Below are 13125 nucleotides of genomic sequence, written 5' to 3'. Positions count from 1 at the left end.
TAACAGAGGGCCCTGGACCCCATACTCCCGAAGCACCCCCCACAGGACGCCACGAGGAACACGGTCGAATGCCTTCTCCAGATCCACAAAACACATGTAAACTGGTTGGGCGAACTCCCATGAGTCCTTGAGCACCCGATGGAGGGTATAGAGCTGGTCCAGTGTGCTGCGACCGGGACGAAAACCAGACTGCTCCTCCTGAATCCGAGGTTCGACTATCGGTCGGATCCTCCTCTCCAGTACCCTGGAATAGATCTTACCGGGGAGGCTGAGGAGTGTGATCCCTCTGTAGTTGGAACACACCCTCCGGTCCCCCTTGTTAAACAGAGGGATCACCACCCCGGTCTGCCAATCCAGAGGCACTGTCCCCGACCGCAACGCGATGTTGCAGAGACGTCTCAACCAGGACAGTCCCACAACATCCAGAGACTTAAGGTATTCAGGACAGATCTCTGAATACCTTAAGGTACAATTAAAAAAAAAACAAAAAACATTACATTTGTAAACAAATAACAAAATAAACATTTACTTATTGAACAGGCTATTAAATCCCTTCAGAGTTGGTACAATCAGCCGAAGATGCAACATATAAGTCGTAATTACCATGAACGGAAAAATTATTAAAGCGAACTAAAAAATGGCAGTTGTATTTGTGGAAATTGTATTGCTAATCCACCTACACAATGTAAAAGAACAGCAAGTGTATCATAACTGAACAAAAAATTTAAAAGAATTTAAAAAGTATGTAGCGGGACTCTGTCTTTCAATCATTGCACACTAGGCACGTCAATCATACTAGCCACACCCCGTTGTTAAAATGTTAAATGTGGTTAAATGGAAGTCTGTTGAAATAAATTAAAGCAACATGAAATAAAAGTTCCCTGGAAATAATAAATGTGGCATTATGAAATAAAAATACCACGTCACACACAAATGTGGAATAAAAATAAAAGCTAGCTAATTAATGCATTTAATTACGTATTTATTGCCTTATTTGTATATTTCACAATTTATTTCACAGCCCCTTTCTATTTCGTCGGAACGTTAATGGATTGATTTTATATTGAATTAATACGACCTCCGTCCAGCAGGCGGCGCTGCGGACCCGTCGGCTGAACCCGGGTTCTGGTGGCTCCGCCGCCGTCTACACGCTGAGCCCAGGAAGAGGAGGCTGTTCGGTCGGTGCAGTAGCAGCAGCAGCAGGACATGGACGCGGAAGCTGTGGTCAGTGTTCGTCTGGTGAGGTCCTTCGAGCACAGAAACTTCAAGCCGGTCGTATTTCACGGAGTCCGACTGGAGCAGACGGTGCATGAGTTCATGGAGCTCGTGAGAGGCGGTGAGTCAGCGTGTAGCGTGTTGTAGTTAGTATGTATAGAAGTTACCGTGTAGCATGTAGCAGTTAGCATGTACCAGTTAGCGTATAACAGTTAGAATGTAGCATGTAGCAGTTATCATGTAGCTGTCTGTCTGACTCCACCTGGAACAGACGTGTCTGGTTGTATGGCTTCACAGAGATGGAAAAGGATCCGGAACATCTGTGATTTACTGAAAATTAGCGGAAACACTTGCAGTTGTTGTCTGACCAAGAAAAACCCACAACATAGGGGTCCTTCTGGAATTGGAAGACATTTTACGTCCCAGCCATGAAATTTTATACAATCCATGAACAAAATATTAAAGCATGCAGTTTTTGAGTAAATTGCTGATGAGGACCGAGTCTGTCATCAAGAATACAGGTGGACATATGCAGAGAGTTTAAGATATGGATCCCAGTGATCCCAGGTTATTTTTGCGTTGAATTTATACAGTGGGACCCTTTATATTCAGTTTTTTAATATGATATTAGGGCATGTACCCCATTGGTCAGCTTAGAAGTAATGCAATTACTGAGAGGAACTAAAAAAACAAAAACATTGAATTAAATATAACTGGATAAAATAGGACAGCACAGTGAAGCAGTGGTTAGCAATGTCACCTCACAGATCATGGGTCCTGGATTTGAATCTCAGCCTGGGATCCTTCTGCGTGGAGTCTCCATGTTCTCCCCGTGCACCGTGGTTTCTCTCCGGGTTCTCCGGCTTCCTCCCACAGTCCAGAAACATGTTGATGTTAATTGGTGATTCTAAATTGTCCATAGGTGTGAATGTGAGTGTGCTTGGTTGTCTGTCTCTAAGTGTAGCCCTGTGATAGACTGGTTACCTGTCCAGGGGAACCTGCCTTCACCCTGAGTCAGCTGGGATAGACTCCAGCCACCCATGACCCTACAGAGGATTAAGCGGAGTATAGATGGATGAACTGGATAGAAGATAGTGACAGAACATTAATGAGAGGGAAAAAATAAATAATGACCATGAAAACACTGAAGGCTGTGTTTAAGGAAGCGGCACAGCTGTTACAGTGACTTGTAACATAAAAACCAAAAGCTGAGTCTCTAAAAGTTCCAAAGAACCTGAGAGTCCTGGATAATAGACTGGAAACAAAGCAGATGACTGCATAGTTTTTAAGGAAGGAGAGCGATCTTAATGTTGACAGTTCACTTTTAAAGATGTTTTATTCATCCTTTTTTTGAGTCAATCCTAGCTTTTGCAGTGATTTGCTGGTACGGGAACCTTAGCATCACTAATAAAAATCGGCTGGGGAGCATTGTCAAACTTTGCCAAAAACCTACTGGGTTTTTATGTTTATCCATGTTTCTATGTACTGTGCTGCTTTATGGCATGAATTTCATTGTCGACTGCTGTTGCAAATCAAATTGCCCAAATTGGGACAATAAAGACTTTCGAATCTAATCTAAATCTACAAAAACAAAGCCGACCGTATTGAATGACAGTGCAAACTCCTGCTAGCTAACATTGCAGTGAATGAAATGAAATGAAATGAAAAATACTTTATTCATCCCAGAAGGGAAATTCAGTAATGTGTTTGGCTTAAACTGTAACGCTGAGTCAAAACTGACCTCAGACTAGTACATTAACAGTGTCCTTACCAAGCTAACAAACAGAACCCAGAAAAACATGTTTTTGGGAAATTATTGTAAACAGCAGCATCCAAAAAAAATCAACATTGACTTTTACTGTGTGGTTCATACCAGGTACGCTGAGGCCGGCAATGCATTGAAAAAGTCTGTAGCCTCCTCAACTGAAAAAAATCACTTTTTCTTGCCTTCTTCATCTTTTATTCGAAGGCTTGCTGAGTACAGAAGAGCCGGTGGCAGACCGCAGTTGTCCAGTGTAGCCATGATATCCTGGTATGGCGCACGCCGCTCCAGAACATCTGGACTGTAGTCTTTGTAGATACCAACCAGTACACTTCTGTACCTCAGGTCGTTTCTTTGTTTACAGGCTTCTGGGATCACTGGTTCTTTAGTTTTATATTGGTGGAAATATCCAATCTCAGGTCTTGGTTTATGGCCCTCTTGCTGCTTTGTTGCTAGCATGTGGTGTCCCGGTGGAGGTCGGGAGAGCTCTCTCATACCTGGCCCCCGAACATATCCATCAGTACTTCAGTGAAAAAGCTGTAGGCCAGAGACCCTCCATGGATTCCAGTCGACTGATGATCCTAATGTCATTCTGCCAGCTGTGACAACAGCTTTGAGTTGAACGCACTCTGAAAGCAGAGCAAGACGCTTCAAGCATCTGGAGATGTTCTTGATTACAACTTCTGTTCATCTTCTTTTAAGGTCTTCCCTCTTATTTTGTCTGACTTTGGAGGTCATAATGCAGGTTAGGGGCAATATTTGCCTTTGCTGCCAGCGCACGTTAGATTCTGAGTTCTATAAATGTAAAGCTGTGAAGGCCTTGGGAGAGCATGACTTATACTCCATTACTCTCCCCACCAGAAGTCTGTCTGTTGGCCTCACATCTGACAGGTGAGCTGTTACAAACAGAATCACAGTTCAGGTTGCTGTTCCACCTTTTTTTGAACTATTTCCTCTGTGTTTGTTAAATAGCAGCATCATCAGACATTGGCAGGATCTCTATGAGCGTCTCCATAGCCACACAGTTGCACACATTTCCACAAGTAAATCAGCAGCATGAGTTGATAAAGTCTTAAAATTATACATTTTTCCCTAGACAGCATAGAGAGTGGACCAATGTCCAACGGCAAAGCAGGTGAGCTGTCACACATACAAATGCAGTAGTTAGAACTATTTCCTCCGAATGTATTAAATAACAGTAGGATCAATACACGTGTCTCCAAAGTGAAAGTTGTGCACATTTACACACAGAACAGCAGCAGTAACTTCATTAATTACTTTAATAAAGATGGGGCCTATCAAGATCTGATAGCAAGTTACACTGCAGACTTTTGTCTTACCACAGACAGGTGAGCTGTCACACACACTCACAGTTTATCAGCTGCTTTTAAATAATCTGCTACACCTCACCTGTTCTCAAGTTAAGTCTTGAACTTTCAGTGTCATTGTTTTATCATAAATAGACAAGGTTGTCCGTTATTTAGACAGTCTGATAAACCGCTTGTAGCTTAGATTTACTCTTCTCCTTGTCATTGCATTATTATGCATTATACATTACTTGGTGAGTTGTTTAATCTTGCACAAATGACAAATATCATGTGTGGTGGGAGCCCTGTGATAGACTGGTTACCTGTCCAGGTGTCTCCTGCCTTCACCCTGAGTCAGCTGGGATAGGCTGCAGCCCTAGTGAGGATTAAGTGGTGTATAGACGATGGATAGATGTGTGGTGGGTCTGTCTGAATGAAGCCATGAAGAGCATCATCTGCATGAATTTAAGGATGCAGATTGATGAAGCCAGCAATGTCACAGTTGCCATATCTGAAAAAGGGCTTATTGCTATGCTTTATTTTTTTATTGTTCATTTGATGTGAACATCACAATTACATAGGACAAACTAGATGCATTGTTTGAGTGTTTTAGCACATGTGCTAATTCGCAACACTGTTATCTAAGAGCTAAAGCGAAGGCAACTGGACTTGCAGCTACCGCGTTATCAACAATACAAAGGATTAAGAGAATAAAGTCTTGATAAACACTACCATTTTTTTTTCTAGATATTGCAACAAAGCAAGGACTTCCACCTCCTTTCAGGAAATATGCTTATGGTACGTGTGTCTGTCTTGATATTCAAAGTAACCTAAAATTAATGAAATAATGTACTGCTATGTCTGATTATGGAATCAGATATAGCTACAGACAGCTGTCTGAGCTGATCTAGAAGGCTGTTGGGCCTGCAAACAAAAGCTTTTCACTAACACTTCATATATTATTGTATTTGTTATTTATTTCATACTGTATACAATGTATTAATTCAAACTAAATAAGAGAATATGTCGTGTATTAGAGCTAACTGATTTGTTGGATGTGTTTTCACTTCATGGCACCTGCCAAAATCCATGAACTGCATCTGATTTCATTGTCCTATATTTTCAGACACAATGAAGATTATCCACCAAGCTCATGGAGCAAAGGTATCCATCTGTAGGCGAAGGCACACTGCAAGGCCACAACCGAGGCGTGTGTGTCTGCAGGCCAAATGTACAGAAATCCATTTCAAACATGCAGAATGTTCTGCAGCTTTTAGACTCCAGCCCCCCTGCTATTGTACAGAGGATAAAGCAGTGTATAGATAATGGATGGATGTTCTATAAAGTTCCACCCCTCCCCACTCATGGCAACATGAAACACATAATGAACCTTAGCTCATCTAACAGCAACAGATAGTACATATAATCTCTGAAACACTGAGAGCATCTTCCAGAAGGATTATATTCTATCAAAACACTGCAGGGATGTTAGATAAGGCAGTAGATTACAATAGTGCTGGTCCGAATATCAATTTCTGATTTCCGATTCCAGCACAGCGAACGAATAGTCGGCTATTCGGCTATTCGGGTCCAGCCCTAGATTACAAAGACGTTTGCAAGATAAGATTGTTCTGCCCATGATGGTGGCAAACATTGACCAGTTTGTCATCTGGCCAGCCAACCTGCCAGCTGCTAAGATGAAGGGTGGGAGTCACCGGGCCAGTGGGTGCTTACGTCTCCGAAATAAAGTGCCAAACAAGCATTACTTGAATAAACACACCACATATTATAAACCAGTATAAACTGTATTCTTTAGCCAACCAGTCAAGTTGCAATGACACTGATGTCTTCTATACAAAGATTAGAAGTCAAACAAAACATAGAGAATATTTTGAAGGAAAAAAAAGTTGAAAAAGTGTAAGTTTAATGAAATAAACATAATGCAAATTGCATATAGAGATCTCATTTATGTTGGGTTTTATAAGGAAGAAAATGGAAAAACAGGTGGTAAGTTTTTGTCTCCCCCTTTCACTTTATTCTTTTTTATAATCCTTTCAAAAAACAACTAACTCTTGAGAAAGAAAACAAAGTCATCTTAAGCAGTGGTGGCTAGTCAATACTAGGGGTGTAACTGTACACAAAAATCACAGTTCGGTACGTATTTCGGTATGGAAATCGCGGTTCAGTTCGGTTCGGTTTGGTTCTCAGTTAAGGGGAAAATGGGAAAAAAAAAAACCCTGCTCATAATTAATCCAAAACATTTGTTTATTTTCTTAAACCAAAGAGCTGTTGGGAACTCAACAAATCATATTAAATGTACATTGTATAGAAATGTAACCAATACTGATGCATAGTTCTCTTAAAATGTTATGTTTGTACCGTGGGTTCAGGTCTGTACTGAACGAAAGGGCCTGTACCGAGCGGTTCAGTTCGAGTACATGTATTTGTTACACCCCTAGTCAATACAGGGCGCAGGGGCGCCGCCCAACTACTAATGACCAAATAAAAAGTAGTTCTCAAACACAATATTAAATTTTAATTAATTATAACAAAGTAATAATAAAATTAATAGCGCCAGCCAAATGAGTGTGTATGTAGTTCGAAAAACTTTTCGTGATCATGTAACCTTGGCCCGGGCTCTGATTGGCAGCTGCAGACTTTCTCACGGGGTGCAGCTTGGTCATCCTGGACCCGCCCACTTTTGCTGTAAGCCAATTAATTTTGTCTTTATTTGCTTTTGTCTTCTGTAGTTGGATATCAAAACTGTCCTTTGATGTTCTTCCGACTGTGCTTTAAATACATATCTAACACCATCACAAGGCGCTCTTCTACTAAATGACAGCTACTGTCGTGACAGCTTAATGCGTTGTCCATGCTGTCAAGGCTGCTCACGGAGGTGAGTGACTTCGACCAAAAAGTAATAGAGAAGTTTGCTGAGCAGAAAGGGAGAAGAGCCAAGTTTTTTTCAAATAGCGGGGCTCCAGACTGCATTTGTGACCTTCTTTTTGAGAATGTGAATTGATGAGCATGATGATCATGAAGCTGTATAAGTGTCGTTGTAACCGGCACAGGAAGCTGCTGTGTTAACCACAGTGGTGGAAAGTAGAACTTTTATGACTTCGGTGTGCTGCAGTATTTACGCCTAAAAATAAGGTCTTCTCATGAAAAACAGAGCACACCTGCATTCCCTGTTTTTCCACTTATAGAAAAGACCACGTGTAGAATACATGTAACTGGGTTTAGCCTCAGACAAATCTGACGTTAGAACGCCCCAGTTTATTATTTTTAAAGTCATTTTTGGTCACACACCTGTCAGAGCACTCCACAGCCACCAAGCAGCAGCTACCACAGCCTGCTGTGTGGGCCGTTTAGGGAGCATGAATACATCGTAGCATCTATCGGTAAGAAATTGTTCAGCAAATCATATGTATTCCCTTTGACCAGGTCCGAGGTGGGTCAAAATGAGAAAGTGGGTCGCACCGGTGCTAGCAGTGAAAAAGTTGGTCTGGAGCCCTGATCATTACTATTGTTGTTATTATTATTATTTTTATTATTGTTATTATTATTTTTATTTTTATTTATGTTGTGTGTTTTGAGTTTGACGAAAGTTAGTTTGATGAATGGTTTTGTTCTGGTAAGTCTTAATAATGTTAGATTATGATTAAAATATCCTCCAAAGATAGAAAATTTGCATTCCTGTAAATAGTTGTGCCTGATGTTACTCATATTCTAATTTCTGATTTAAAATAAAAGGTCATTTGCAGACTGCCCCCACCACCAAAAATTTTCACCAGCCGCCACTGATCTTACGTAAAAGTTTTCTTCCTTTAATAGATTCTCCACTACAGTATATTGAGATGCTACTACCCAGTTATTTATTTACATGTATTTTTTTTGAGCAGCTTTATTTTGTTATTTTTTGTCCTTTTTTTAAAATAAATTGACCATTGACCTACTTTTTTGCCTAAGAGGTCGATCAACAAAACAATGACAGGGCTTACCCCAACCCTTGATTCAGGAGGTGAAATCACATGTTATGGTGTTGACCAATGGCCAGAAATATATTGGAAAACATTTCCGTATGTTACAGTGAGGTTGATCTGTGATGTGTTGGATATTTATGTCATCACTTCATGATTTTATCCAGTATGACATTTGTGTGACATTCTGTCATGATGACATGCCTTTAGAAACTGCAGACACATTAGGATCTACATGTACCACTAACAGCAGTCGTACAAGATGCTGAACTTCGCACATAATGATGAAAATGTGCTTACAACAAAAACACTAATTAGAATAGTTCAGGGTGCTAATGATCCTGTACAAGGATGGATGTGAGCAATCAGGCCACATACTGTGTTTCTTTGCTTGATGCTGTTACTGAGGGTGGAGCTGTGAGCACAAGTGTTGTGATATGTCAAGCCAAGTAGAAGCAAAATGATTTATGATTGTGAGTGTAAAATGACCTGGAAATTAGCTGTAAAATAATAAATGAACCGCTTGGTTTTTGCAAAATTACAATCACATATCATAATTGTATTCTAGCTGGAAGCAAAATTTGATTGTTTCACAATCATTTGAAAAAACTGTTGCTTTGAAATCTGAAGTTGCACTTTACATGGGTTGTTTTTTTTTTTTTTCAGACGAATGAGTTGGTGATGAGTTTGGACGATGATGAAAAGCTAATTCTGCAAGATGACCAAACCCTTAGAGCTGCTGGTGTTGGTAAGAGTTCGTCCGCTAAGAGCTCACTGACGTAAACCTCCTCTGTTGTAACCCTAACTGAAACAATCCCACTCAACGAGTTGCTTCTGCTGCTATAACTCTTCTGTTTTCTGTTTAGTGTCAGTCATTCACTGTTCTATTGGCAGGAACTACTTATTACTGGTTTGCTAGAATGTAAATGTTGACAGAAAGATGTTTTTTCTGCAGCAGTGCTATAAGCAATGACCTCAGCATCACATTAACATCGAAATGACCATAGTCATCACTCATTTATTTGCACAAGGAAACCAGACCTTTTTTGCATCTTTTGTTCTCTATTTATAGGAATTGCTTTACTGACTCAAACAAACTATGTACTAATGAATGAGACCGCGATGGAAGCACCTGGACATTATGCTACCATAACGATTTATTTAACTATCCCGAAACATTACATTTAAATTGTTCAAGCGCATATTTTTATTTTGTGCACAAAGATTTAAAATAAATGTTTATATTCTGATCACAGCTTTACTAACGTGTAATGTGTCTCAAGAACTTTTCGTTTTTCTGTACAGCCAAAAGAAAGTTGGTCCAACATCAGATGTGTAGACGTTAAACCTACATCAATGTAAATGTGAAGGAATGAACAAGTAAAAATTTAGCTTTGCTGGCAAACTTTTTGCACTGGTGGCAATCGGGCACCAAACTTTTTGATCTAGCTGTACACAAACGTTTTGACTGTACCTCTTGGTACTGTTAAATATATTTTCTTAACACTGTAAACAGGAATACAAGTGCAGATAAATGTTTTGTGTGTTTAATGTGTTCTTTACATAAACATGATCTGAGACTTAAAGTTAGTCAGGGGTAGCCCATCTTCTGTATTTTAAACGGTGTTACACCTTTTTTCTGACTCCTTTGCTGAAATGTGCTGTGCTGGCCACACAACTGTCACCACACAGGACGAGTTTCTTGGAGACATTTTTTTATTGTTTCATTTCAGAACACTGACGCTCTGACAGCAAAAGTTTTGTTCCCATGCATGCTTTGGCTCCACGCTGTGCAATAAATGCATAATGTTTGCTGTTTCATCGCATCCCAGTGTTTCCCACAGGATGAGAATTTCCTTGTGGTGTTGGGTGATGAAGTGGGCCAAAGGTCCATGCAAAGAGTAATGCAGTTTGGAGGTGCACAGTGTCAGACCTTTTTTTTTCCCTGAAGCTTAAAGCAACACAGGTTCCATTAACACATTACATCACATAAGAAGCCCCACTCAATTCCTAAGGCTCACACCACTAACACAGATGTGTGGCCAACAAATTAGTTTTAAAGAGGTTAAATAGGACATTCGATTTACACAAGTTGAGACCTCGTGGTTTTAATTTAACCTGGACAGTCCACCCAGGGACATGCAAAAGATCAGGCACACCGGTTCTACTAATGGAAATGTTTAGTCCAGCTGATTGACTTTTGGTCGCATGTGCAGCAACAATGATTGGACACTAGAGCCCTTCTTTTAACAATCACTTTGTCATGGTCATTCAGAAATGCTGGCCTTGTTTAACTCAGTCCTGGTACATCTGGTATGTTCTGCTGCCTGCTTAGTCTGTTGGACAACTCGTTACTATATACAGTTGAAGACAAAATTGTTCTGAAATTTTTTTATTATTTTTTTTTAAATTACCAAGTGCTGTTGTCTGGATGCTTACATTATTTTACTTTGCACACCGAAACAAAATTATTTAACAAAAACCACCAGGGTCAAAATGATTAGCTACCTTAAGAACTGACCTTTTATTTGAGCCAAAGCATGAACCCCTGTTCACCGCTTGTAATCAATCAATCAATTCAAGTAAGCTAAAACTGGGGGTTGTCCTACACTTTACACACGGTATAAAAACTTCATTAAGGATTTGAGCTGTCACTTGAGAAAGCATCATGCCAAAAACAAAAGAAATCAGTTTAGACTTGAGAAAAAGAATTGCTGATGCTTACAAAGCAGGAGAAGGGTATACAAAGCTATCACAGCGCCTCCACGTGTCAAGAAGTGGAGTGAAAAGTCTCATCAAGAAGTTCAAAGAGAGCCACACAATACAGAACAAGTCTGGCAGAGGGAGGAAGCCAAAGTTTTCAAAGACTCTGGAAAGAAAACTTGTGATGAGTCTAAAGATGCTAGAACCACAAACCAAAACACTAGTTAATGACTTAGCCAAGTCAGGAACTATAGTGTCAACGAAGACCGTCACTAGAGCCCTGCACAGAAATGGATTGCGAGGATGTAGGCCAAGAAAAATTCCACTTCTACAGAAGAGACACCTTCAAGCCAGACTGAAGTATGCTCAGGACAACCTGGAGAAAGATTATGAATATTGGAAGCGTGTTCTTTGGTCAGATGATACCAAATTAGTGCTATTTGGAGACAGTGGTTATGTTTGGCGAAAAAAGGGAGAGGTGTATAACCCAAAGAACACCATCCCCACAGGTAAACATGGGGGTGGCAGTATCATGCTGTGGTGATGCTTCAGCGTGTCTGGAACTGGGCATCTTGTCAAGGTTGAAGGAATCCTAAAAAAAGAAGGATATGTGAAGATTTTGAAAGAAAACCTCAAGCAGTCAGCTGCCGAACTGGGGCTGGGTCGTAGCTTTGTCTTCTGACATGACAACAACCTAAAACATATGTCACTCTTGGTGAAGAACTACTTCCAGAAGACCAAAGTGAACGTTACTGACTGGCCTGCACAAAGCCCTGACTTGAAGCCCGTTGAAAGTCTGTGGGGTGAACTGAAGACCAGGGTCCATGCCAGAAGACCACCAAGTCTGGAGGAGCTTGAGAGATTTTCCAAAGAACAATGGGCTGCGATTCCTCAGGAGATGTGTCAGAGACTTGTTACGAACTACCACAAACGGCTGCAAACTGTCTTTAGCCTTCAACTGTACACACTGTTAGTGTGTGTGTCAGAGGTTGTTGTAGGGTTAGGGTTTGGGTTAACCTTACCTACTCATGCAGACAGCCCATAGGTCAAAACTGAGAAAGTTGTGCTGTTCACAGATCATTTTATATCCATGTACCCATCATGCACTTGGATTAATTCAAAATGACTCACTTTTGTTTCAGTGATCACAGGTGTTTTTACTTTTGTTGTACAATATTTTAAATATAGTCTTTCTAAAGTGTTTCTTTTCTTCTGCTTCTTTGCACCAATGGACCAAGTCAAATTCCTGGTGATGTAAAAATTACTTGGCAATAAAACTGATTCTGATTCTGATTCTGAATCTTCTGATTCTGATTCTTTCTGTTCATTACAAGAAATTCTACTAAATAATTCTGATTGATACTGATCATTATAAATACTATTTTTGAAATTTCTAGTCAAAGAACCCTCTAAATCTTTGACATTTGTCCATTAATACAGTAATATGTGTTTATGTGAGTCCATTCAAAAATAATTTTCAAGAATGTATGTGTGAATTAGTAACTAACATATTTGTGTTTGTCATTTCAGCCAATGAAACAGAAGTGGCCTTCTTCAGGGAAGAAGATTACAGACTGTACAGAGAAAACCCCAAAACAGCCTGGTGACCACACAATGTCATTTAATTTAATGGCAGAGGATATTTTTAACACGGAGGTCAAAGGTTCAGCATGCCAGGAACAAAAAAGAAGCACATGGTGCCATCATGCATTAGAAAGCTTTCATTTGTGGTTTTTTTTTTTTTTTAAGTTGAAGCTGATTCACCAGATAAGTATGCCTTTTTATTTCTATTTCAATTGTCCTTTTTTTGGTAATTTTGACCATGGACATCCATTTATTGTTAATGTTTGAAAATATGTTGAATAAATGTTGCTTTTACTATTATTATTATTATCAACAAAGTAATATTTAGTGCATCAGAAACATGTAAATTTTGGGCCCTATCCGCCTTTCATTTTTGCATGCTGTCCTTGGGATCCACGATCTACTAATTTATCTGCTCACAACAATAACAAGTAAAGACTCAGTACAAGAGATAAAAACCTGCATAGATCTAAATCTTATAGGTCTGTGAAATGACAATCTGCTGGGTTCGTATATATCAGTATATATAAGTATATATCAACTTGAACTATCAGTTTTGGTGATGATGTATAGA

General features: G+C 39.8%; 1 protein-coding gene across 1 annotated transcript; it reads left to right on the top strand.

Annotated features, from left to right (window-relative positions):
* Window positions 1–1147: 1147 nt before the first annotated feature.
* cunh2orf76 (chromosome unknown C2orf76 homolog) lies at window positions 1148–12857 on the top strand. The gene is made up of 5 exons (XM_008296836.1): window positions 1148–1336; window positions 5032–5082; window positions 5411–5448; window positions 8931–9012; window positions 12498–12857. The coding sequence occupies exons 1-5, from the start codon at window positions 1207–1209 to the stop codon at window positions 12572–12574; spliced, it is 378 nt and encodes a 125-aa protein (XP_008295058.1). The 5' UTR covers window positions 1148–1206; the 3' UTR covers window positions 12575–12857.
* The last annotated feature ends 268 nt before the right edge of the window (window positions 12858–13125 follow it).

Source organism: Stegastes partitus, unplaced genomic scaffold, assembly GCF_000690725.1.
Source record: "Stegastes partitus isolate 25-593 unplaced genomic scaffold, Stegastes_partitus-1.0.2 Scaffold1155, whole genome shotgun sequence".
In the NCBI taxonomy this organism is placed as follows: domain Eukaryota; kingdom Metazoa; phylum Chordata; class Actinopteri; family Pomacentridae; genus Stegastes; species Stegastes partitus.
Note: the sequence above shows the minus strand (reverse complement) of the source record. Positions and strands in the feature narration are given on the sequence as shown.